Here is a 27,952-nt window from a genome sequence, read left to right as displayed (position 1 = left end):
TTCTTTGGACCCTCGGCTTTCGTGTTGGGAGCTTTAGACAAGTATAGCTTTACACAAGTATCCTCCATTCTTTCTCTGCCGCTCCTTACGCCCTCTCCAAATTTCCAATTTGGACTTTTTTGGGTGGTGTTCTATCCTTTTGATAGCAATAGGTATCTGTCGCAACAAGGTCACCGTAGGAGTTTGCAACTGTCCTGTATTCGCTGAATTTTGATTGGTCGAATCTAACTCACCCATGGCCTTTTCGCAGGTGTTAATATAGCGATGAACAGTATGCTTCGGCCCGACGAATTCATAGAGCGTCTTCAGGGTATCAACTATATCCTTTTGCTAGGACTGCATCAATTCTCTCGTTGTTGGCATGCTCCGCTTCTTTTTTGCTGGGTTCAGTACAGCCTTTGGCACAATCCATAACTGATCGTCCATCCGTCTTTACGGACCTAAGTAGTGAGCGTAGTATTTTACCACTTCGCTTAAAGGGATCCAGGTTCGTTACTTCCTCTTTCCCACTTTTTGCAGTATCCACTCCGATAGTCCCATAATCAACAAGAATGGCGTCAATATCCTCTTTTTCTTTCAATGTTAATGTTTTTTTTCTTTGATTCATATTTTTGTTCAGGTATTTGCCCCAAATTCAGGCACAGGCACAGGCCACAACCGTGGCAGTTGCCGGCTTTTCGCCCCCCACTTCCCATGTGCTCCATAGGAGGTCCTATTCATCCAGCCGTACTTACTCCTCTTTGAACTGCCTACCTACCAAACAGTAAGTAGGCGCCGAAAGTTCCGGGGGCTCTCAGTAATAGTTCCTCCTGCTTCTCTCCTCAATTAGCTGGACTAGCCCAGGTGTTCCCTTAATTTAAGGTGTGCTACCTCCGCGATGCACCCGTCCCACAAAAAAGGTTCACCTCAACTGACCAGACTCAACCATAGGGTAGGGTCGCGGTATCGTCCGTGCGGGGAGGAACATGGGCAGCCCACTGACACGGGCGGGGGGAAAGTCCGCTTACAGGGCAATACAGATGGTTTCTGTACCAACTTTGTCAGTAACTGGTGCGTGGGTATGTGCCTAGGGTGCAGTGACTGCCAACCAGTCTTTTGGTTTTTTGTTCTGGGTATCCTTCCTATGATCGGTTAGTACTTTCCGATCAGGAGGAAATCAGGAGGCTGCCTAGGCTCCGAAATACCCTCCACACCGGTATCTGATCAAATAAAGTTAATAATAGTACTATAGCGCACTATTGCTAACAAAATTACAATAGGTCAAAAATGTCGCTTCTGTGCAAATTCAAGATTTTGAATGTCAGTGTCATGCGAAAGTGGATATAATGTATGCATATTGCTATTACGTAGTAGAATCCAATGGGGCAAATGTCCACCCAAAGGTTTTATAAAACAAATACACAAAACCTTTCATACTTGAAGGGTCGAGTTAATACGTTTATTGCCTCGCGTAATATGCATTCTTCTTCTTTTTTTCAGCATTTGTCCCGTTCACAAGCGGGGTCGGCTCGTCGTGATTGGTTTCGCCATTTGGCTCTATCGAATGCCTGATCTGGGTGCAATCTCGAGGCTTTTAAATTCCCATCCAGCGTATCAAGCCACCGTTGTTTAGACCAATCTTGGCAAGTTAATTCTCGTTAGCACGGATTGCGTGACCCTACCATCGAAGACGCCTCTCTTGTAACTTTTCCACGATCGGTGCGACCCCATAACGATCGCGGATATCCTCATTTCTGACGTGATCAAAACGTGCGACGCCACTAGTCCAACGTATTAAGTTGTTGTACATGAAATGGCCGATTTGGTACTATAATTTGAAACGACTGTAAAGCTTACAAAAATTTATTTAATTAATCAAAATAGATGCCAGTCGATTCAAAACACTTCTCTCAGCGAGATAAAAGAGCATGTATGCCAGTTTTGTAAAAGACAAATTTTCAGGGGTAAATAAATTCCTCCTTCATTCCTCAATTGTTATTCCGCCAAAAAATGATCTAAATGCTTAAAAAAGTGGTAATCGGTTGGAGAAAGGTCCGGTGAATATGGTGGATGAGGCAGAGTCTCATACTGCAATTCGTTCAACTTTCGAACCGTTGTTCTGGATTCATAAGGTCGTGCATTGTCATGAAGGAGTATTATTTCATCTCTGTTAACCAATCTCGGCCGTTGAATATCCAATTTTTGTTGCATTTCCTCGAGTTTGGCACAATATTTCTGTGCTTTTATCGCTTCTCCAGGTGCCAAGAAAGATTAGTGGATAACTCTATCTGTAGACCAGCAAACAGTCACCATTACCTTCTTCGGATGGAGGCTCGGTATCGGCATATGCTTCGGTGGCTCATCAGCATCTAGCTATCTGCTGATCGGCGGCGACTGTCGTATAATATCCACTTTTCATCACATGTCACTATCCTGCGGAAAAAGGGATGGCTTCTGTTGCGGGAGAGTAAAGAACTGCAAATTTCCATTCGAAGCGCCATGTTTTGCTCCGTAAGGGCATGCGAAACCCTTTTGTCGAGCTTTTTCACCTTTCCAAGTTGTTGCAAGTGCCGGGAAACTGTCGAATAGTGTACGGCCAGTTTCTCTGCAATGTCCCTCACAGACTGACGTGTGTCAGATTCGACTAACAAACGCAGCTCGTCGTTGTCAATCGATGGTCCTGGATGTCCACGTGGCTCACTTTCAAGGTTTACGTCGCCTGACCAGAATTTTTCGAACTACCGCCGTGTGGTTCGTTCGGTTCTTCAAATGCGCTGTTAATGTTCTCGGTCATCTCCGCCGCTTTATGACCGAGTTTGAATTCATACAGAAAAAGTATACGTTCTTGGCTCTTTTCCATTCTTGTTTTCCTTTCTATTCCCTGTTATCCCAACGATGGTCAAAACTGAAATGACTCCTTGATTAAATGTAGGAGTATACTTCAATATTCAACATCAACAGCGCCAACTAGTGGTGGTTTGATACACCAGAATTCCAACTAGCTTCACTTGATTGCCAAAACGCTCATTTCATATGCAACAACCTAATATTTCTTACCTGTCCAGGCATTTTTTCATTAGCGACTCTTCTTTTTAGCTGCATCTTCTCCCAGTCCAATTTCCCACAATCGTTACTTAGAATTTGCCTCGTTGTGGTGTTCCTGAATAAAAATGAAAGTTAAGAGTTCCTCCAACTTAATATGCTAGACCAACAGAAGTAATTAATTCAGGGAATACAGCTTGGATTTTAAAGGAATTATCCTTGAGCAAAAACGCTTCTTTTGAAGCCCATTTGAATAAGGGAGGCAGGTGTTCCCCTTTCTTTCACTTTGGTCTTATTATATTTGTACCTGATAAAAGCTTGTTTTTAACACATCAATCTATTTACATAACTTATGATATTTGGAGTTTTATCAAGAACGAGGGCTGATGATAAATGGTTGTTTTCAATTGTAAGCCCAACTTCCACCCCTGTTTCTCCCATAATTATCCCCGTCACTACTTAAACGTTTGATCTCATTCTCATACCCCCTAAGGCTTCAAAACTCGCTCCACACCATTCTAAGTCTTCTTTCCCAGTTTCCGGAATTTTCTGTGATTTTTACAAGGTTTTTCGGAATATTTAATATTTCCCGAATAGAATTCAATTTCGAAAATGAAATGATTCTCATAAAACTCATTCCGCCTGGAAAACATATTACCGTGGAACAGACCAATTCGTAATTAGAAATGTAATATGTATTTACTTTTCCGCCGTTCCGTTTTGAGTTGTTAGTACGCTTTCGCTCTCATTGTGTTGCTTTCGCGTATCCTTGCAAATATTAGCTCCTGCCTGCTAAGGAAAATAAATGAAATTTATTTTCTTGATGACAGTGAACAAACGACTTGAGTGAATTTGATTCCTGGAAAAACACAGCGCGAGATATCATGTTAATATTTCTATTCCTAGGAGCATGTGTATTCGGAAAGGTATACGAGTGCCTGGCGGGATTCTTGGCATCTAATAAATTTGAAGATTCTCCTTGTAATCCCAGGAGATGTCATTTCTGTAAGGACTACAGTAACTCGGAAGAAATTTCTTTTTTCCTTGGAAATGATGTGTTTATATTCGGCTGAGTGGATTCGCAGAATTATTGCGCGGGGTTAATTGGATTCTTATCGAAATAGACTGAATTGTTTATTATTAGTTGATTTACCTCCTACTTATCAGTTGGGAGTTAATACGGAACGAGGAATTGATAGTGAGCCGGAACTTGGGGCGTATGGGTTTTAGTTCAAGATGACTGCCAAAAAAGAGTGGACTGATGTAAGCCTCCCAAGAAGCCTTGATCAAATTATTTTGAACATCAAATTTCAGATATTCCTGGAAATTATATGTTTCCATCTGAATCTACTCAATATGCTCTGAGGTAAATTTTCCACAAACAACGGCTTTTTTTAAGTTGAAGGCACCTAGAATTGGAGGCCGATGGCTGTGTTTTGTTCGAGGAATCTTGTAAGCAGTTTTCATCCATGAGTTTGAGTATGAGTCTGATTCAAATTTCAATCAGTTTTTATTTTTTTTTTCTTCTATGGTGATATGGTCGTTGAGCGACTGCGTCCTCTAATGTCAGGAACCGAGCAGCGTGTAACTTGTGTTGTCATTTGTTTCAGGCTTTTCAAGGTGGTTATCCACCTACCACCTTGTCTTTGAGTAGTTGCCTGCCAATCCTGGCGTCCTTACACTCTACGTGACCTGTCCACTGGAGCTTTAGAATCTTAATATGAGTAGTAATATTTAGTTAGTTTAGTTTAGTTGGGGGAGCCGCAGCTCCAATCACTCAGACCTTTCTCTAGGGCGATTGTACTATCCCCGGAGATCGACAATTCATCGGGTTCTCGCTGACAGCGTTCTCAGGCTTCCGCGAATTTGAGAACATTCTCCAGAGGCGCAGACCTTTCGTTGAAGAAAGGTTTACTAAAGTATCTGCGTTTAAGGTGCAAGGAAGCCGGGGCGCTGCATTCGAAGTGCAGGGCTGTCCCTCCTTCCTCCTCGCATTGACTGTATACGACCAGGACCACAACTCCGATTTTTTCAATGTTCTAGTTTACGGAGCAGTGTTCTGTTAAAAGCCCTACTAGGGTTTTCATGTCCCACTTGTTAAGGGACAGCAAACATGCCACTCTAGCTGCCCCGGGTTCCTTTAGAAAGATTTTTGCCTGCTGGCAGAAGTTCAAATTTCTCCATTCGGCTACGTGAGTTTTTATCATTTCCCCCTTCAGAGTAGACTTCACAATAGATGCCCGCATGCCAAAAGCTGGTTCTGGCCCCACCATTGCGGATTCAAAACCTTGGCAGGCCAGCCTGTCAGCTTCCTCATTACCAACAACGTTTGAGTACCCTGGCAACCACATCAGGAATGTTTCGTTCAGTCGGCCAAGTTTCAGAAGCATCTGGTAGCAACTCCACACCAACTGGCTTGATATGTCATTGCTACTTAGTGCTGATAATTCTGCCCGACTGTCGGAACAGGTTCGAATGATGCGCCCCTTAATTTTTTGTTGCAAACATTTTTCTGCTGCCAATAAAATGTCATATATCTTGGAATATGGTCGTTACTTTTACTTGTTAGCAAAGTTCAGTCTCGGCCACTAAACGATGCACACATACATCAAAATGGGTTTTATTATGAATGTACAGTCAAAGTGAAAATGATCCACCCATTGAAAATGACTTTAGTCGAGTTAGATTAAAGTATAGTTAATACAAATGAATTTATTTCAACGTAATAATAATTCTTGATATGTTAGTAATAAATACTCAAGATATATTTGAAATTAGTGTATTTTCTTTGCAGTTACTTGTTAATATTTGTCATTGGTCCGAATATGGGGTCAAAGTGAAAATGATCCAGGCAACTTATTCCAATGAACTTGGTACTAAACTTTTGTGATGTACTGTTAAAATGCGTAGCTGTGCAACTGTGCAGTTGACTATAGCCCTTCGCTGAGTGCAGTCACGTACGAAGAGCGGGAGATAGTGATCCATCATTTTATGCTTGGAAAAAGTAAAAGAGCGATAGCGAATATTGTTAATAAAAGTCCTTCAACTGTACAACATATAATTGAGCGATTTAGAGAAAATCGCATCAGTAATAAAGTTCGTATAAGTCCTAAAAAAGCTTTTTCCGAGCGTGACGAACGATGGATTTTAAATTTGGTTCGAGACAATCCTAAACTAAGTGCACCAAAAATACGTGTAGAAATTGAAAAGCATTTAGGTATCAAGGTCTGCGACGAAACAATCCGAATCGTTTTGAGAAATCTTGGATTTAACAACAGAGCCCCTCGAATAAAGCCGTTAATTAGTCCAAAAAATAAGCAACGCCGGCTAGAATTTGCAAATCGTTACTATTCACACGGTCCAGAATTCTGGAACAACGTTATCTTTGCAGATGAGAGCAAATTTAATGTTTTTGGATCCGACGGAAAAGTTCGAGTATGGAGAAAGAAGAATGAAGACTTAAATTTGAAAAATTTACAAGCGAGCGTAAAACATGGGGGCGGTTCAGTAATGGTTTGGGGTTGCATGGCAGCCAATGAGGTCGGAAATATTTATGTCATAGACGGCAATATGGACAAATTTATGTACCTTCAAATTCTAAAGGACAATTTACATGCCAGTGCCAGAAATTTGGGTCTTGAAGGGAATTTCCAGTTTTACCAAGATAACGACCCCAAACACAAATCGTTTCTCATTCACGAATGGATGCTCTACAATTGTCCTAAGGTTATCGAAACTCCACCACAATCACCAGATCTGAGTGGGACTTTCTAGACGATCGAATCAGGCAACATAGAATATCTAGCCGAAATCACTTAAAGCAGGTTATTTTGGAGGAATGGGCAAAAATTCCATCAGAATTCACAAAAAAACTTGTTGAGTCAATGCCAAGAAGACTGTCAGCTGTTAGGGTGGCTAAAGGGCTTCATACTAAATATTAATTAGCTAAAAAAAATTTTGAATTTACTTTGTTTTTACCTTTTTTATTTTAATGGATCATTTTCACTTTGACTAGGAATTATGCATTTTTATGTTTATGTTATTATATTTATAAATGAAATAAATTTTTTATTTTTTACAAACTTAAAAGTAAACGAGTTCATCTTAAGCAACATTTTTTTATTTATAGTAGTTCATGATTTACTTATTTTCAATCAGTACAACACATTTTAACTACTTTATACCGGGTGGATCATTTTGACTTTGAGTCACTGTATATATCCAGTGAATCCGCTCTGGTGAAACTCCCCAGGTTTAACCTATCGCAGTCTTACAGCACCAGAGCAATCTGCAGAATTTCTGGTATTGTTCTTGGATATGGTACTTCCACGTTAACTTTTATGTTCTCCTAAATATTTGGCTGTTTGTACTAACTGGATTTTCGCCCCTGCGAAGGTGTGTAGCGTGGAGCTGCCCCACCTGACATTCATAGTGAACATAACTAGCCCAGTCTTTCTTGCGTTCACCGTGAGTCGTGGAGGTAACAACTGTGGATTACATGGAGTATTGCATTCAGGTGGTCACATACTTTGCCCGAAACTTGCCGATAATTATCACGGCTAGGTCCGCAAATGGTTGTGCGAGATCTTTGTGCCCTAATAGAGAACAGAGGGGCAACCCCTAAGACACCGTGCCTCAATAGGCTTCTGCCCGACCAACATGTGGATCTTTCTCCACTCTAGCATGTGAAGGAACCAACTGGTTAACCTCAGATCGATTCCATGTTGTTTTGCCGCGTTACAAATCGCCACCAATGCGGCATGATTGAAGGCGTCTTCGATGTCGATAAATGCGCCTAAGGCGTATTCTTTATCGGACATCGCCTTCTCAATATTGGCCGTATGTTCAGGGAGTGCCGTCTCCGTGAATTTTTCTTTCTGGCAGGCATGTTGCCTACAGTAAAGTTGACACGGACCTGCAGACTTGTATCCATGGAACAAGTTAAATGCTTATTTCACTCGTTTTCGGGGAAACCACTAACTTATACTCTTCTTTAGAGCTTTTCGATCCTCTTTGTACCGAATCCAGTAAGCGGCTGAATCAGACTTTAGAGTTGTCGTTCTCGCCAAATCCTAGTTCCACCATCGTATTTGACGCTCGTCGAAAGCTACTCTCATGCTAGTTGTGATCATCTGGATTGTTTTCTCAATTCCAACAATTGATGCGCCTCCTAGGGATCGTAACTCGGGCATTCAGTAGTATTTTGTACGCGGCCCAATCTGTCTTACGTAGATTTTGAAGTGGAGTAGGTGGAGGTGGATCCATCCCCTGAGCGTGATATAGTTTGATACTCTCCACTCTCCGACAAGAGCCGGTATTACTCACTTATTCTTCTATCTCAATCGCCTAAGAAATTGATTTTCGAAAGGAATGATTTTTTGTTCTGCGGTGTGCTTCATCGTCCAAGTCATGCTGCCATAGCACAGGACAAGCCAAATCAGAGATTGGTATATTATGAACTTTGGTTTCCCACACACATTTTCGAAGGTTTATTCAAATCTCTCTGTCCGTCTGTCTATTTTCTAAGGAGGTAGAAATCGTCGAAAGGCTCTGGCTTGGACACGCCTAAGTTTGGGAGTTTTATCCATTAAATCCACTTCCGACTTGAGTCCTCTGTTCGGTGGATCCATAATTAGGGTATTACATCTCTGGACGAACCTAGCTCACTTAAGCTTAGTCACCTTTTTTATGCTTGGCGTTCGTAACCGAGCGTTTCTACCGCTTTTCTTACTATATCCTTGATTCCTGGAGTCGTATTCCAAACCTCTAAGCATGCTAAAATTCTTCAGATAAAATTTTCCAGTGGTAGCATTTCACCTACAGTTTCGTCTGGGTTTCTCGTTCTTTAAATGAGTCCTAGAATTTGGAAGATATCACACCGTAGTTTGGGCAATCAGATGAGAAGCTGGGTGAGAGTATAATTGATCTGCCCATGGTAAGCAAGAACTTATGTGTACAATGACCCTTTTCAAAATGATCCCATTGCTGTTTTCATCTACTAATAGATTTCTCCCTTTCGGCGTTTTTAACCTGCGATAAAACATAGGTGGACCTGACGTTATATAGGTTTCTAATCTCGTCTGTCAAAATGTCAATCGGCATCGAAATGACGCATGCCTCATCATTTGAGATTATCTTGAAGGCATAACACATCTTTGGGGCTATCATCTTAGATGGTCCTGAGGGCAGAATACACTCATAGGGCTATCATAATTCCTAAGCATTTGATGGCTGGCTTGGAAGGGACATCATTCTAATGGAAGCGTAATTTTTTTCACCACGTTCCATTTCCATTTCAGTCCTTTCCTCCGATAACGCCCTCCTTTTGTTCATCATCAGTGTCACACCAGCACCTCCGCTCCCGTAAATAGCTATCAACGATAAAAGTCGGAATAATAATCTGTATTAGACACTTTCGAATTAAATGAATTTCTTACGTCCTGGGTCACCACCGGGCAATATTTGCTGGTAACACCCTTTCCGTGAATTGCATTTGTGGCCAAATTAGTAACCACTTTGATGACATCAACGGTTGATCTGGCAGATTAGATATTGTCTGCTATTTGTAGTCTAGCCTAAAATTAATAGACCAGTAGCTTCCTCCAAACTACAATTTTTATTTTTCAGTGTAGATCCTCCTCCCTTCATCCGTATCCCCTGACGAGGGGGTAAGTTGCTCTTGAAATATATATCTACACCGAAAAATAAAAATTGTAGTTTTGAGGAAGCTACTGGTCTATCAATTTTAGGTTGATCTGACTTTACGAAACCCATCTGAAAGGCTTCCTTGACTCTCGATAACCGAGACCGATTTATAGTAAATTGTGTTAAAGAAACTTATGGATCTATAGGAAGGTGATTCACCCGGCGGTTTAGCAGCCTTAGGAAGTAGTTAAAGCTTCTGTCGCTACCATCATGCAGAAAAGATCTCGTCGGAGACGTACGATTTGATCAACTCAGAGGACAAGTCCTGTCCGTATTTTACGGTAAACTTCAAGGCCTTACTCTTTATTCCTTCTGGACCTGGGCTTTATCATTGCCTATTCTACCGCCTTTTTGCTGTGGAAATAACCCCTGGATGATTTTCAAACAGAGGCTAAGGCAATTGAACTGCGGCGGTGACCAACCCTTGAATCGTCCTGTAAGAGTTCCATTGGCGCGTCCCTACGGGTTTACATCCGCCTCCAAACAGAGCTCTTTAAATCATTCCCCTGCTCCGTTGGAAGGATAGCGTGAAGTTCTTGTGGGCTTTCTTATAGGGTTACTCCTTAACGTTCATACATACTGCCCTCTGAGTTGTTAGTGTAACTCGGTAGCAAGTCGATCGAAAGCTGGCCAGTTGACTATTACAACAATGGTTGAGTATTTCACTGGGAAAGACCATCCTTTCTTCTTCCTCTTTTTATTCACGACCTCGATCCATTCACCGTTTTTATTTCCCTTGCCGACTTATTCACTTGAGGTGCATGTTTTTCTTTTCCTAACTTTTAACTCCATTTGTTGGGGTAGTCAAAACGATTTTTTTTCATGTTAGACGCCTATTGATTCCCTAGTGGTTTCCCCTCTTTGCTTGATTCGGGCAGTTAAACTTTCCCAGCTCCAGGCTGTATGAAAAACAGTTCCTCGGAATCAGAGCTCTTTTCTTGGTGAATCTTGGCTGGATTACCCTTTCTTCTCACTCTTTCATCCTTTTTCCCTTATCATCTACTGATCTTCCATGAGATTTCGCTTTTGTCATCCTTGGAATTAGACAAGATTGTACCATTGATGAGCTTCTCTTGCATGAGTCCATTTACTGGTTCTGGAGTACCTTATAAGCAGAAGTAGTTACTTCTATTGATCATTTTTCGATGATTTTCGACAGCACATTACACAATGTAGATAACAATGATATCTCTGTAGAGGCCTCGTAGCAGAGTTTGCCATCTGTTTTTGTAAAAAGAACAAATGAAACCTTTACATCAATCTTCTGAAATCCTCAGGTAGATCAGGGGTGGAGATATAAGTCAGGGGACCTGGCGTTAGCTATGATGGCGTCGTGGGACGGAGGAAATAATTGAGGACCTCATCGCCGATCAGATGTGTAGCAGTCGAAAGTCCGATCACAAATTATGCAACAGAGAACACGGTAGAATATCTCAGGACCATAGCCCGTAAATTTCCAATGATGATATACCACAGGCACACATGCTATCCGCCTGCCTTCCCAAAGCCGCAAAGATGGAGACGAACAAGCTTATGAGGGTCTCCACTCACGTCTGTGGAAAGTATTCAGAAGCAAAGCAGAGGGCAAAGGAAAACTCCTCGCAACCGGGTGCACGACCCGATGCACGCGCATAGGGTGCAACCGAAAAGGATAGAGATCCCTTAAGAAATCGTTGAGGTTATGGAAGCCGCAAGGATAGGATAGAAGCGGAAAGGATTTGTTACCTCTTGAGAAGAGCCGGATAGAAGTGGCGTGAATCTATTGAGGAGAAAGGTCCGACAATTAAAACCTTTATCTAATAAGGCTGAAGGTAGGCGGTGAGGTACAGGAGAGTGACATGTCAGAGAAGAAGGACGACACTTTGAATTTGAAGGAGATCTCCAAACATTAATAAGATAATCGGCCAAAACATTCATGACGTAAAATTTGCATCTGCAGTAATTGCAAAGGTAATTTGGAACGATGACATTGGAATAATGGTGGTTCAAGTATCTTCGGTGTTGAAAAATTAACAAAAATGTAAAAAGCCAATGGCGTTCAGGCTGTTCAGACTTAATTACTGTTTTTGCTTGAAATACATTAAGAAGCCTCAGTAGTGAACGCTGTTGACCGAAATGGATTTTGGGTTTGGAATTTGAATAAATTCAGTTTCAATTCAACTGTATTTTGCACTGAAGGTAGATCTAAACGCGCATATGGAATTAAAAGGGTCATCCCGTGTGTCGGGTTGGAAAAATCGATTTTCTTTTGCATGCATTGTATCTATATATAGTGGAGAATATGTGGGCACATGGATTTTCCGATATTCCGAGTCGTTCAGAAATTACAGTGTTAAACAGGTAAGGAGTTTGCAGCCGCGGCTAGAGTACTGGATGATTAAACTTCAAAATAGGGATTCCTTGCCCAGGGAAGCAGGTCAGAATTTCTATGTTATTCATTTGTACAATAACATGGCTCATCTGATGGTAGGCAAGGATATTGGGAATGTCTGGTACTGCAAAATTGTGGTAGTTTCGATCCGTAGATAGGAGAAATTATCAACGGTCTCAAATTTGTAGTCTCCTATCTTTATTCTTCTCGTTTGACCAGTGTCATTTGATGTGGGTCTGAGACCTATCATACGTTCTCTTTAACCTGGCCCTGGAAAAAGTGATCTGTGATGCTGAGGTAAATGTGAGGGTAACCATCCTCTTTAAGTCCACCTAGCTACTGGTCCCGTCGAGATTTTGGGCTGCACATTAATAAAAGCAAAGCAAAATATATGGTGGCAACCAAAACCAAAACCAACTAACCAACAACATTGAATCGCATACTCCGCGGAAACTTGGGCTTTTAGCAAGAAAAATTGCGAGTTCTTGGTCGCGTTTGGGAGAAGAATCCTCCGGATACCGGTGACTGCCCCGTTAATGATGATGATGTTAAAAACTACTAGCTGTTCACCCTTCAATGGGGTACGTAAATCACGCCTAAGCATCACCATTGAAGTCCTTCATGCCCTCTGGACAATGTAGCATAAAAACGTCACCATAAGAAGAAGAAATAAAATCGGTAAAAAGGTCCAGCCTTGTACCGTCCGTTTTTGGACCTTAATTGAAGCGGAAATCCAAGAATCCGTGCCGATTGTTCTAAACTGATTCGCAATGTTGTCAAGTGATTAGTGCAGTCTTTCAAGCGTTGGAGGAGTTCTTTAACACGTTTCGTTGTAACGGTAGATATGGCGCAGATACCCTTCTAGTTGTTGCAATGTTGAAATCTTGATGATCCCTTCCTACCATTTACGGGGAAATATCCCAATTTCGCGGGATTTACAGTTGAGTGGAAGAAGAAGTTCTACAGAGACAGCAGCAACTGCGGGAGACGTTAAGTCCAGTGTCGTTGCCCCGCTTGAATGCATTGTTGGCCGAGATTACTTTGCTACTGATTGAAAAAGCAGCCGATATCCGCATGACTAGCCAGTTCAACCAAGACCGTACTTCACCATATGAAGTCCGAGCAAGGTTCTATTAGAACCAGGTCCATAAACGAAAGTTTCCAACGTTTCCACCGGGGTCTAATATAGAGGGATGTTGTCATATAATCTCCGATTAGGGTAAACAGGTCCACCACGTGAACGCTAGAGTAGAATGAAGGGAGGTAAGGGGTTTCCTTTTCTTAGGTCCGCAGTCAAGTTGCACATCATCTTCATAAATGGTACAGAGCGGTACCGTGTATTATATAAATATCGTTGATTTAATGTGTGCTTCCCGCATTTTGATTTTTTTTCGGTCCTCCCTAACGTCGAATAACAACGATATGCCACCACTGTACAATATATTGAAAAGTAGCTGAATATGCAAATCGAATTGAATGGCAAACTAAGCACCCAGCGGTTATTTTTAAAAATATATGAATGTTGATCGTCTAAAAATCTTGTTGTGAACTCTTTCATTAATTGTTTGTTGATTTCTTTTACAGATTGTTCAAATTCATTGTGCGGGGATCAGTTTTAAATGCAAGTTTCTCAGAACACACCCATAGTGAAATGTGGTAACGACTATTCCCAAAGGCTAGACGAATTAGGGCCGTGGCCGCCCAAGGAGGATAATTCATACCTATCGGGCGGTGCTGGCGAGATGCAAAGAAACTCTAATGTAAAAGCGCCTGCTAAAATATTGGATAACGTCCTTGATATTTCGTCAACTATAGCCAAAATTCTAACAATCTGTGGGGTCGACCAAAGAAAAGCCAATCAGGCCGTTTCAAGCATCACAAATTCATTCCTGAACTTTGATGAGAAGGCCCAGGGTAACCCTGGACTCATAGCTTGTAAAACCAGGCATTTACGCAAAGACGAATTATTGACGAATCTAAAAAATGATTGTTATATGACAGATGCGGAAGCGAAATTGACCGCAACAGTCGTGAAGTGTGCATTTCGTGCGTTTTATCACAAACAGAGCTTGAGAAAGTACAATCCAGGCTATTATTCCCAAGCGGATTGGCAGGCCGCAGCTCAGCGAACCATAATAGCTTATTCGAAAGCAGGAGCGTCGAAATCAGAACTCGAACTGGCTGGAAAGAGGATCCAAGAAGCCTATAAAGGCTATTTAGAACGGGTGCAACTTAAACGACCTACAATGCAGGGTAATGACAATTATGCCCTGAATAAAGTCCATTGCTACAACTGTTCACCGAAAACCAGATATCCAAATCAATTTGGACAAGATAATCCGGCGATAAATCCCGTTAATAGTCCTTATCAACAAGTATCCTGTCAATGTTGTGGCTGCTTAAAACAGTCACCTGCAGCATATCGTGATTCGAAGGGAAGAAGCATTCTTTTTATGGAGAATAATGATCTCTACTATAATTCTCAGCCGATGAAAAACGCCATTTATGCGATGAGAGGATCGCAGTTCCCACGCTCAGCAGAAACGACATTTGAAGACGCTCTCCCGAAAATGCTTTATAAGTTGGCTTATGATATGATAGGCCGAGTTCTCAAAAACACACGCTTAGATGCCCTGGCAGGGGAGGGGGAGGAAGACGAATTTGACGAATACCATAAGTCTCCCAGGAAATCAAGCCAGTCGGTACTTTCTAATGGTAAACGCAGATCTAAACAAAAATCCATCCAGAAGCCTGTGCGAAGATCAGTTCAGAGGTCTCATATCTGTGATTGTAATAACAAATTAGATGGTTCTCAACGGGATGAAGAATACACAAGTGATCATTCTCGGCGAAGGCCAAACGTAAGTTTGTTTTGCGGGACCTCTTTACACAGTACTCCTGATTCGAAACTTCATTAACATTTTCGCTTTTTACATTTTCTTGGGTTGAACTTAGGTGATGCGGAACATTGCATCTGGCTTTGGCAATGTTGTCCGGCAAGAGTTCCCTTACATTTAAACAAAGCAGTTGACGAATTCTTTCACAAGAAAGAAGTGTGATTGGTGTTGGGGGGATCGAAGAGTACCTTCCCAATAATGTCCTGGTAACACTGAAAATTCGCATACCCACTGAGAAGCTGGTTATGCAAATGGTTAATCTCACCATGCCTTCGGGTCAGCCATGGATCTTTGAGCTGCGTATTAATTTGCCTGTTGAGCCATTTTCCCAAGAGCGCTGCTACTCATTTAGTGAATGCTGTCGTCCCTCCCCAACAACTACTTCGCTTGAGTTTCTCTTTTGCGCTTGAAAATAGTTTTAAGCGATAGGCAGAGGCCACCCACAAGGTCCTTTTCTCTTACCTTACACCTCTTTGCTAAGGGCGCCAACTCATACCTCCCTGTCGAGGGAATAAAATGTACTGCGCTGCTATCGTAAGATGACGCCTCCTGGTAGATGTTGCCCCTCTAATGTTCGCTGTTTGCCCACTTAAGGTCAAAACTCCAGCTGTAGCATTACGCCTAGTTCAAAGGAAACCATCTTCAAGTGGAGTATCAATGTAAAGTACTTAGCCGTTGGTTTTGATTCTATAATCAATTCTCCGATTGACATGTGTCGATATTCTCCTTTATACGGCGTTATTCTCCTTACGCGTCTCATCGATATGCCAAGTCTGCTTTGCATTCAACAGTGTATCCAGCAACAAATGTCATATCATCATGTGCACAACTGATCAGGTGCAACCCTTTTGTCAAGTCGAGTCTTGGCGGAATATCGTAAGCAGCATTCCAGAGGTCCCGCCCTAGAATGGATCCCTATGCTGCTTCGACGTGATTTAGACTACCTCTGACACTCTGACGTCTGATTGAACAGGGAGCGGTCTCTCAGGGTAACATCCGTAATCGCTAGCTCGACAAATCGAATGAATCTTCTAGTTTGCATAGTGTGTCTTTCCAGCTCACAGAATTAAAGGCATTTCTGACATCAGACCTTACGAGAAGCACCGCTTCATCCACCTTGGGGCCCCCTGCTCTAAAACCGCTGTTTTGGAGATAAATCCGCGGCAGTACATATCGATTCTGCAAGTCTACTCCTAATGGACTTTCCGAACATTTTCCAGGTCCAGCGAAGAGGAAAAATGCCCGCCATGTTTGTATATCTCTACCAATATACCGTTGGTTCCTGGCTTTTTATTGTTTTTCGTAAAAAGGATTGCCACCCCCACTGTTTCATGAAGGAGGATGGGCCATCATCTATGTCGTTGTCGTGAAACTGTACGAAATGAGTAGGAAATAATGACTCAATAATTCGGTTCTTCTGTTTCACGTTAAGTAAACAGGGACTGAGTCTCTACGGTTCTCCATTTATATCATCGACTAAGTTCTGCCAACAGCGGGTATTGCTTTCACTCATCGCACTTCCGAATTTTCTTTCAGCTGATCTGTGCTTTGTCACGAGGCTTCAAGTCCTTTTCGAGCTGCCAAACGACAGACGTTATGACACTCCTATCGTTACATGACAATTTCTACTGTCTACCAAAGGATACAGCGTTTATCAAGGCGGTGTCCCCTTCTGGGCGTTCAAGTCCTGCTGGCTGTTGTCATCAGGTTCATAACTGAATTTACTGCAGTATCAGCTCCACCTCTGAATTGCCTTCCAGGGCAGTTCTACCTCTGCCAGGCTTCTGCACACCGATATGGAGCTTTGACCACTTCGGTGCGATGTGTTAATAGTCTTTTGCCGAGAAATCTTTCACAGCTCGTCGTCCATCCACCTACGACCCCGGTGATTCCTACGCGAAGATCACGTCGGAATTGCTATCATCGCACCCTGAACGCTGAAACGTTGGCGTAGATCTGATGTTTAAAACTGCATCATACCGCGTCCAAAATCTGGCATCGGATCATTCGACATTAGATAGACGTTCAAAAACGTTATCTTTAAACACGAAATCCAAATAACTTCCGGTCTTGACCAAGAAGCTGTCCCAAACCCAGATGACAACAGAACTCGATAAGTCGAAATGCCATACTGCTGGATACTGATCGCTGATTAGCAATATATCAACTTTTACCTCCGGAGTAAACTGCGCTTCTAAATCGTGAGCAAATTACATTTCGGTGTATGTTGGTCTTCCATTCGGTCTTTCGGTGAGTCAGTTAATATTTCTGATTTACAGAGGGCGTATAGGTGCTAGGCTCGAAACCAGAGTCTTCTCCTCCAATAGCACCTCAACCGTCTCACAGAACATATCCTTCTTTGCTGTCTTCCGGCCTAATTCAATGAGGACTCCACCACCCTTCATTTTCGGTGCAACTGTGTTCGGGTTTAATTCGTCGGTTTGAAGAACAAAGCTGGAGGTCGAGTCCTCCTTCTTCTCCTCAACTTTTCCATTAGTTTTTAAGCATTCTTATCCGCTTCGACTTTGAGCCGGCGGTGTTTTCTTCTCTTGCCCTTCTTCGCTTTTTTCTTTTGAGCCGTGGAGACTACCCGAGGGTACGTTTTATTCGTTTCCTTTTTTCTCTGGCTCGCTCTGCAACGTATTATCTGCTGCTCGTGTGGTGCTAACCGTGTTAACAGTGGTAAGTACGGTTACATCTACTTTTCGTGCACCTTTTCTAATGTCTACGTCCACTAGTATAAGGAAATGTCGTCTGGACGTTCCTCCAGCTGCATCAGCCCGTGTTCATGCCTTTGCCGACGTTTTCCTAGAGGAAGCTTGTACACTGAATGCACAGCTGCCTTGCATTCCCTGATAAGCCATTCTTTTTCGGCTGTTACAAGACCAGCTGACTGCGCTTCCATTTGGAATACGTTCAAAGCCATTTGTCCAGCTTTAGCAATTTTCTTTGGTCCTCTATCTGGAAAAGAAGTGATAGGGCTGCCGCCACCACACCGGCTGCCCCATCATTTTGTATAACTACCTCTGTATTTAGCCGCGCTTCCCGTAATGTCGTCAAAATTTTCAGCCCTTGATGCTTCCATTGCTGGCCGCTGTTGCGAACAACGCATTACCGATTGTTTCTCACTACTATCTCCTCAGTTTCATTTTCTCTCTGAAAATGGTACCAGCGTATCGTGTGCAGCTGGTGTAGACTCGGGAACAAAGCCCTTGCCCTAATCCTATGAATTGTACTTAGCTTATTCCGCACTCGCACGGGGCAACGTGTTTTACTTATAATACTCACCAGGACCCTGAAAATGGTGGTTCCCGACACACGCCACAACTATCACCTTGGAGCTGCTAACATCACCACATCGACAGAGAACTGTGGACGCCCTGGAGACTCTCAGTGTGCCCTGTCGTGTACTGGTGACGGATTCCTCTTCGCCAAGCAATTTTCTCAAAGCTATTACCTAGGGGTGTAATGCTAGCTGGGAGGTCACAACTGCTTGCGCGGACTCCACTCTCCATATCATGAGCGACCTGTTAAATATTACTAACGACCATATCTGTTCCACTACCGTCAGTTCCAGGTAATCTGCTTCCACTCCTCCTACAATTTTCCAAGAAGTATGCATTCCTCCTCCACTATTGCACGCCCCGTAGTTTTAGGGCGATTCACCCGCCGGCCTCCGTTGGATAAAGCATTTTCATCCTTTCTTAATGTGTTGCACATTCTCTTCACTTGCGCTTTCTGATACGTTTCCACCGGTATCTAGCTCGTATGCCGATGCATTTCCTCATTATTTATTTCCTCAGGCTAGAATTCCCCGATGACAAGATGCATAATATTAATTGCTGAAAGGTTTGAGCCTTGCAACTTTCGAGTAACAGTGGTGATCGCTTTCCATCTACTACTCTCCGACCCAAACTTCGCCACCGTTTGCTTAGTCCACTCAATACATACAAAGGCCTTGTGTGATTAAACCACAGGAGTTGGCGTACACTCCGGCAGCAATTGAACCACCAGATCAATATGGACGCCCCACTTTCATCTAGCATTTCGCGACGTTAAGCCAGAATCATTCGCTCGGAAAACGCACCGATCCTCAAGTACGAAACGTTGTTTGTTGCAATAAAAAGCCAGTGATTCCACCAACGCAAGGAGAAGTTTCCTCCTTTCTCTACCTACCTCATCCAGCCATCGTTGTACTGTTTTAGGCAGGACTCCACATCTCGCATCAGCCCTCGTATTTTATAGCAACGTTTACTTTATTCAGGTAAACCTTTCGAAATCTTCCATTCTCAAGACTAGATACATTTTCAGAGGAATGGACATGAATGACCCCAAAAGAACCATGATGGAATCCAGCTTATAGGGATTTCATGCAACTCTCAGCAGGACACCACCACCAATGTGTACCAGAATGGGCTTAATCGTCTCGTTATATTCCCTAGATACCCTCTTCGCATGCAAAAAATCCTCTTTTGCGACCCAATACTGGATGCAGTGTGCTATTGTAACCATGAGCTCCAACCCGGAGGTATTCATCCAAGTACCGAAGTGGATCATCCACGAAACACCGCAAGTAGTTCCCTAGAGTCGAAAGCTGCCTTTCTACAGCGTTACAGTTGCCGCCGATTGCAGTTCCTCAAGATTCTGAAGCTTTCGCCAGAATTGGAAAATCCTACCAGTGAAATTTACCTCTGGTCCGCCATATTTGCCTATGGTTAAGAGTAACAGTTAATTATCATCCTGAACAAGAATCGCTGCAAAATCAACGAATCTCGTCAAACCGGCAGCCATTTAAAGAATGTACTCGTTACTTCTCGAGGTCTCGCATTCTCATTTGGCAATGTCTTTTATTCTTCTAGCGCTTCAAACACCTAACCACATGTCGGTGGACATCTTTCTTCATCCCTTTCCAGTTGAAAAACCCCCTCGCTTTAGCAAAAGTCTTACTCGCGTCAAAGTCGCCTCCAAAACTTTAGCCGCGGTAGTTTTTAACACTTAAGACTAGCCCCACTTCTTTCGGACTCTATGTCTCATGCACACCCTGCCCTAATAGCATATCAGGGTGGCTTAACTTGCAATGACTTTTTAGTCATTTTACACCGACCATCTTTTTAACTATGTGACGATTAAGCAACCAGATTTCAGCCCCAGTGAATCATCCTTTTGCTAAACTACTCTCCTGAAAGTATACCTGCATTCCCTGTTCGGCCTATAAGCAATGGATACCATCGAATGCGTAAAAAAACACGCTCTTGAGACCATGATCGCCGTAGAAAGGGCTAGGAAATCAAAATCCAGCTGGCCTAGATCTTCAGAGCAGGCTCGTAGCGTTAACATCTTGCAATTAGAGATCTTTTTAAGGGGATCAAAAAATTAATTACTTAGTGTCCTCCGCCTGGCCCAAGCTAGAATTAAGCAATCGTAGAGGAAGGGCCTCCTCCTCTCCGTAGCTACGGCAATGCAAATTGTATGGTATGCCACGGCCTTTTACGGCCAGTACTTCGTGTAAAACGCCGTAACCCTGTTCGTATTTGCTTGTCCTTGGCTCAAAAGCCCTCTCAATCGTGTCTTCTTAAAGGAAGCCCAATCCCCTCCGACTTGGTGCAGGTGAAACTCTTGTCGTTCGAAGTTAGTGACGGTTAAGTATTGCAAATCGATTTCGCCCTTCACAGTTGCCAGCGGAACGCCTACTGTGTCCACCAAGGGAGTTGAGCCCTGGCTAGCCAATCGGTTAGATGAGATGGATGTGCGATCTAGTGACTGCAACATTTAGAAGGAGAGTCCTTCGTGGACTAATGACCGAGCCTGCTTGCTTTCGCTATGAAAAACCCGGGCGCGTCTCCTGGAATGCGATACGTATCTCAACGTCTGCGCGTGGAGATTTATATGCGGAAAGTCTACAATTTAATGATCAGACATGACTGAAGCCTCCAAACAGGACTTACAACCCTTCTCGCTGATGGGGAATACCCTTCCAACTTCTTAAGAATGGATAGGCTCTTATATTGCTTGGCTAGAATATAACTGAGAATTTCGATGTTCTGACAATCATCCAGCTAGGACCGCTACTTGATCATTTTGATGATCCACTTATACCTCTTGGGACAGTCCTCGTATAGCTACTAGGAGTTGTGTTTGTAGCAGCTGTTGAAGAAACTGTTCACACTTCCATGTCAGTACAGTCGCAAGGTTTTTTACCTTGTTTCGCCGGGCACGAGACTTTCTTTTCGAATGTCTTTTTCAAAGCATCAAGCGCTGAGTCCAAATCGTCTATCATCCCAACGTAACCATTGGGGATAGTTACCAAACTTCCTTCAATCGATCCTTCCAGGGTCACTGAGAGGGAACGGGAACTCTACAGCGAAATTTAGGCTAAAATCTGTGCAGCTGTGATTTGCGAAGGACACTCTCCAGTTTTACTCCCTCTGGTGAACAGACTACTGCGATGAGGCACCTCAGATGTTGCAGTGTTTCTAGTAGAGCTGATCGGTTGTGATCCATGTAAGTCGAGAAGATATGCACACGTTTTCTGTTCCCACCTGTTCCAGTGTGATCACGGTAAGGTCGCTGAAATTCAAATCTGGAAACAGGGAAGCAATCAATGTCCCTTGTTCTGTGAAATACATTGTGATATTTACTTTGGAGCCCTTTGATAATTCTGCCTCCCCCAATCTAGGAATTCTGTATTACGATCATGGCTTCCTATCGTATGTGGCAGATTTATCTGCTTTACCGCCTAGCATGATCTATTTGCGCAATGCTGACCACATTGCCTACTACAGTCTACTGTGGTGTACCATTACGGTCTTGAATGAAGTGCTCTAACACACTTCAAGGCCCGGATCCAATATGGATTGTTCCGCCAACGATTATTATGATCTACCTGGGTGGAGAGTCATCATTCCACGCAGAACTGTCGATCTGCATTATCTTCAAGAACTCGTTGACGGCGTCGACTGCGTCCAAGTCGTCCGGATATGCTAAACGGAATATTTTCACCTTAGTGTTCATAGCTCCGAACTGTACTCTGTAGTCCGCCTTTTCGACTGCGTGCCGGTAGTCTCTATTTATGTGGGGGAGGAAATCTGTTCATCTAGGGTTCTCCAGCTTGAATACCACACAGTTATCCATGGAGATCCGGGATTTGGAAGACGCAGAAATTGGACGAGCTTTTCCTTATCCATCTCCATGCGCAGCAACTAGATGTGAGCTAATGCTCTCCTTTAAATCTCATTGCATCGGGCAATTTTGAGCTTTACGCCCTCTGGTGCCACTGAGCTTATGAAAGTTCTTGGAGAATTTGTCCCAGCAATGATAGCAGAGAATAGATCCCTGTCTCCCCTTGTCGTCCATGAGGTTCTCCACACTTTCGGCACCAGTTTAAAAGCGGCATCCGCAAAAGGCGATTAGCTATGTCGCTGAACGATTTCAGGGTAAAAGTCTTAACTAAAACTGAAGGTGCCCAATTTATTATTCGCTGAAATCTCTCACTTAACTCTCGATTGGGTTCATCCATGTTTTTGGCAAACACAATAGCTACATCAGCCAAGTGAGCAAGCAGTTTAACTTGTCCCCCTTATCAATAAGAACTGACACCACAGCGTCAAACCAAGTTAAAAATTATCTCGAATTCCAAGATATCATAAATTCTGCAGAGTGGGTGCGAAATAGATACAATCCACAACCGTAAAGTTCTTCTCCTGTCCAGTATCGTAGTAATTAGCAGGATTCCGACAACTAAAGCACAAATTTTCAATACTACGTTTTCAACATTTCAGGGAATGACCACACCACCCAATAGTATGGAGGATATAGCAGGGGCAGTAAACCTTGCGGATTCCGATGCAGTAGTTCAAATTGCGCTTAAAGGAATATGTGGGGTCTCAAATGATGAGCGCCCAAGAATCGATATACTAGGCTTAAAGCTAATGAATAACGAATTAACAAATTCATCTGAGTATGTTTGCAAGAAACGGGTTCGTCTTGTAAACCGGTATACTCAAACTTGTGGATCTGCTGGTCCTTCTGAATGTGGAAGCAGTGCATCTGCGACGAGCACAGCACCCCAACCGGGAAAGCTTAGTATGATTAGCTCAAAAAGAGCATCACAAATAACTGACAAAAGACAGTCTGCCCAATCGGGTACAAAGAGTGGATACTCAGGAAGATATTCCGAAAGTATTCGTATCCAAGAGCTTGAAAAGCAATCTAACTTAATTGATGAAGTTACTAAAACTTCAAGTTTCACTCTAGAACAGCAGGCGTTTGTAGCTGAAGCTAACAGTGACGAGCAAGATAATGAAGGCAATCAAATGGAACATATTCCAGAGACTCAGGAAATCCAGGAGGTTCAGGAGGCCCAAGTAACTGAAACTCATACTAGCCCGCGGATATCAGAGAACCCTGAAGCCCTTGGAAATCCAGAGCCTTCTCAAGGTCGCCCCTCGGCCGGCATGAATCCAATTCACGGAAATTTAAAGAGCTCCATTCAGAAAACTAGTTTTCAACTTGAAGAAGAAAAGGATCCAGAACCACCACTCACAGAAGTACCAGCGACAGATTCAGGCAAGGAAGGTGAACGATCATCGAGTCCTAAAAGTGGAGAGTCAAAGGCGCCTGATTTTGAAATATCAAGTCTTAAAAATCCTCCTGAGGTAATTGATAACAAGTCGATTCCACCTAAGGAGGAGGAATCATAGTTTTTCTAACATCTTTTTGGAAAACTTTTAATTAAAACCAGTTGAATGAGGTTTGTTGATGGAGACATTAAGATTTCATTCATTTCTCAAATTTTGTTAGCCCATACAGATATAAATTTGCGAAAATGAATTCAAATTGTGAAAGATTTCTAGTTTTGATTAACATCCAATACTTGAGGGGGTTTAAATAGTACGCAAAGCATAGAAACAATTGTTATCTCACGGCAGTAACCGACGAACAATTATTGTAAACTTAATGTATTAAATATGCAGCGCGAATCGATTTGTCATAACTTTTTTGTCCTTTCAGAACAGGGATTAAATGTGTAACAAGCGAGTTTCACAGAAGTCGTGCAAGGAGGGATCATAGCCTGATTTTAAGGAAATCAGAACTCAAATGATGTCTTCTCATTCAAAAAAGGATATTTTGAAAAGGTGAGGGCTTTTCAGGTCTCAAATACTTTATGTATAAGCCCAGAAATTAACGCAGGTCCCTTATCTGTTGATGTCCAAAGACTGTAATCTGCTAAGAAGGTGTTGCAATTTTGGCAATTAAGGCTTCAATGGGACTGAAAGGAGAAGAGTTAAGTCCAAATTGCATCCTGGAAGAAATTTTGTTCTCACACAGTTGGCAACGACTTTAAAAATAATATAGCTCCTGGAATAGGGGGAGGCCATTCCAATGCTCCTTTTATCCGAAAAATATGCCAAAAAATGGTATCCTGATCCTTGTTTGATACTTTTCATAAAAGGGAGACTAAAAGTAGAAATTTGATGCAAGCAATCTGCAGACTTCCACATTTTCTTGGCACCGAAACATTAACAATGGTTCCACTAGGGAATGAGCGCCCGACTTCGACCTTTAGCTATCAAAAAAGGGTTACTGATTGCTTCTGGAATATTCGTCTTTCTACGTAACATTGTCAAAATCCCCAGAAGGCTCCCCTCGCTCAACTCGAGCGAGATCGCCTGGATATTCTTTGCACTTCCAAAAGCCCAGTAGTTGATACAACAGTTTTGCGCCACATACCAAAAGGACGTTCCAAAACCTGAGTAGATGTGAAAGGGTGATGAACATAAGGCGTTGAAACGCTTGTTGACGAGCAAGAGAGCGCGATGCATTGCAGCTCTGTTACGGAGGTAAACAACGACTAGTGTAGCGTAGTGTGCACCTTGTCTGTACTTTGAGCATCTGTCCTGCGCCTTATTCCCACGGTCTTCTTAAGACACGGATTGATTTTGTGACCACAATCGGAGCCCCGCTGAGACAAGCAACAACGGTACCAGTCTATACCAAGTGCATGGCTTAGCATTCATACTGGTGGATGCAAGAATTACCTAAATCTCCACCGAACTAAGGAGTACGGCACCCGTGTTGAAACCAACACCACGCCGAGGCCCGAAGGTCTCTTCTCGCTTGAGCATAACCACAGCCCCCATGAAACTCCCACTGGGGGGCCAACCGCAAATAACCGAGCTGTACTCACATACAACGGGAGTTCACCCGAAATATTAGAGTCCAGGAGCTATCCCGGTTCCCATGGTACCAGTATACCCCTGGTAAGGTTTCGTGATCAAATTGCCACTTCAGATAAGTCCCCGTACAGACTCTGGTCTGATCGCCCTGATTAGGCCTTTGGAGCATTCGCCTACTGAATCACGGCCGGCAAACCAAAGTGAATACAGCGTCTCCGTGTGCCACCACAATGGAGGTTCTCCTCGGCCACTTGGTTTTGGTTTGGACGACAGGGTTGCCCCGCCCCCCCGTCTTCCTCACCGCCACCTCTGAGCACCACTTTGGCAAGGGAAGAGAAGCTGCCGCAAACTATTTTGCAACTGTATACAGTCTCTCGATAGAGCTTGTATTTTGCCACAAGTGCTTTGATAGGCCGGCCAAGGACATTAGGGGTTGTCTACTCATCCTTAATGACGCGGAACTGCAGAAGCATATGGAGCGCATCACCATATTTCAGACCATACAATGTCCAAGAAAATTTCGCTCTTCGCGGATGAAAGTCCTAGCCACCGTAATATAGAATTTCATGGAGCCACTGGAATTAACAGTTTCTGTACGGAATTATTCCTTGCAGCCCTTGCAGTCCTTGCTACTTCCACTCATTCATAAATCCTCAAAACATGATAACTTTCCAAGTGAATGAATGAACGGTTGATTGCTGACTTTCAAAACTATGCCGATTGGACTGGCATTTGCGTCCTTCCTGCTGGTGCAAAGATAGCAGCACACCAGCACGCCACAGACACCCCAACAACGAATAAAAGGAGAAGAAAGGAGAACTGGAAACTAGCAAAAGAAGTATGCTTAGAAGCTAGGCTAAGGTGGGTAGTGGGAACTTTTAAACCACTAAAATCACCCGGAGTAGATGGCATTTGTCCAATACTAATGCAGAGAGGCCTAGGAATCATCTTAGAGTCTCTTCTGCGGGTGGTAAGGGGGACAATAGCACTGGGATACATACCAAGGGCGTGGAGTGGTCTTTATTCGGAAAGCGGGTAAAAAAGATCCTTTTCACCTTAAATTTTTCAGACCAATTTGCCTAACACCGTTAGTACTCAAAACGGTAGAGAAGGTCATAGACAACTATATTAGAACTAACGTTATAAAGAGTAATCCCCTACATCACTGTCAACACGCTTACCGGGCAGGACGGTCAACTGAAATTGCTCTGTATCAGCTGACAGAAGTACTACGGGATACCATAGAAACAAAAGAAATAGCACTGTGCGCGTTTTTGGATATCGAAGGAGCATTCGACAACATATCGCACACAGAGATACAAGGTGTCCTGAGTCGCAAGGGAGTAGGAAACACCCTGGAACTCTGGATAGGCAAAATGCTAGAAAGCAGACAAATAGAAGTACCGACAGATACAAATTCTATTGTCATGAACACCACTCAAGGCTGTCCACAGGTTGGGGTACTATCGCCGCTGATGTGGAGTATGGTAGTGGATGAACCCCTGGACGTGTTAACAGCTACTGGAATTCAAGTCCAGGGTTACGCAGACGAGATTGTTTTAATCTGTAGGGGCAAATATGAAGATACCCTATGTGATAGAATCCAAACTGAACTAAGGGTTACTAGTGCCTGGTGCAGGAAGATGGGACCGCGGATCAACCCAGCAAAACCATCATAGTACCATTCACTAGGAGGCGTAAGCTTGATCACCTGAGAGCCATAAGATAACATGATATGGAGGTAAAACGAGAAACAGAGATCAGATATTTGGGAATTGCATTTGTCGGAAAGCACGAGGGCTCTGATGACTTGTGGAGCCATAGTAGGAAAAAAATTGGGTTGCAGCCCGAAGATACTACTTTGGATATATACTGCAATAGTAAGGCCAATGATTTACTATGGAGCGATAATCTGGGCAGAAAGAACCGAACTTAGCACACAAGCCAGGGAATTACATAACGGCATCTCTGGAGGTCCTTCTAGGATTAATCCCTCTCCATCTGCACATACAGATGCAGGCAATGAGAGCAATATTCAGGATGGCTGATAGTACCAGTGAGGCGGGGAGGGCTACTTTGAGCCAATGGACAGGTACACTAGCATATTCCAGCCAGAAATATACGCCATAGACAAATGTACCTCCTTTAATCTGGAAAGGAACTACAGGGGGCAGAACATAGCTATTCTCACAGATATCCAAGCAGCGATCAAGGCAGATAGGTCTAACCAGATGAACTCTAAACTGGTAGGGGAATGCCTTGAGAGATTGAATACACTCGGCTCGTCCAACAAGGTCTGGATACTTTGGGTTTAAGGCCATGCTGGGTTGGAAGGCAACGAGGCGGACAAACTAGCCAAGACGGGAGCAGGGACGCCTTTATACGGGCCAGAACCCTTCTGTGGAATCGGAAACGGTTTCATGGCTGTGACTCTAAGAAATGAAGAGGAACGGTTAAGGGAACTATGCTGGGTGGGTCTACCAGAAATGGAGCAGTCCAAGGTGCTTATTGGGGGATACGGACCCATGCGCACAAAGGGTTGCTTAAACCTCACCAAGAAGAACCTCCGTATCATAGTAGGAATTCTCACTGGTCATTGTCGGCTGAACTAGCACTTAGGGAAGCTAGGGATATCTACGGACACTGCCTGCAGGTTTTGTGAGGAGGAGGACGAAACCTGTCTACACGTTCTGACAGAGTCTCCAGGACTTGAATAATAATAATGATCACAGATCAGAATAATAATAATGATCCAAACTCTCATCACTAAGCGTTCCAATACC

At 43.2% G+C, this 27,952-nt stretch overlaps 1 protein-coding gene across 1 annotated transcript; it reads left to right on the top strand.

Annotated features, from left to right (window-relative positions):
• Positions 1–13,605: 13,605 nt before the first annotated feature.
• On the top strand, positions 13,606–23,837 carry LOC119657810. The gene is made up of 2 exons (XM_038064917.1): positions 13,606–14,958; positions 22,773–23,837. The coding sequence occupies exons 1-2, from the start codon at positions 13,717–13,719 to the stop codon at positions 23,691–23,693; spliced, it is 2,163 nt and encodes a 720-aa protein (XP_037920845.1). The 5' UTR covers positions 13,606–13,716; the 3' UTR covers positions 23,694–23,837.
• The last annotated feature ends 4,115 nt before the right edge of the window (positions 23,838–27,952 follow it).

The sequence above is a fragment of the Hermetia illucens genome, chromosome 1 (genome assembly GCF_905115235.1).
Source record: "Hermetia illucens chromosome 1, iHerIll2.2.curated.20191125, whole genome shotgun sequence".
Classification (NCBI taxonomy): domain Eukaryota; kingdom Metazoa; phylum Arthropoda; class Insecta; order Diptera; family Stratiomyidae; genus Hermetia; species Hermetia illucens.
This window is presented reverse-complemented; position numbering and strand designations above follow the sequence as displayed.

What these genes read in the sequence shown, in the direction of transcription:
- LOC119657810 (XM_038064917.1), top strand. Translation starts at nt 13,717, where the DNA reads ATGCAAGTTTCTCAGAACACACCCATAGTGAAATGTGGTAACGACTAT. An exon ending in ATTCTCGGCGAAGGCCAAAC is followed by an intron (nt 14,959 to 22,772) that starts GTAAGTTTGTTT and finishes TCAACATTTCAG; the next exon opens with GGAATGACCACACCACCCAA.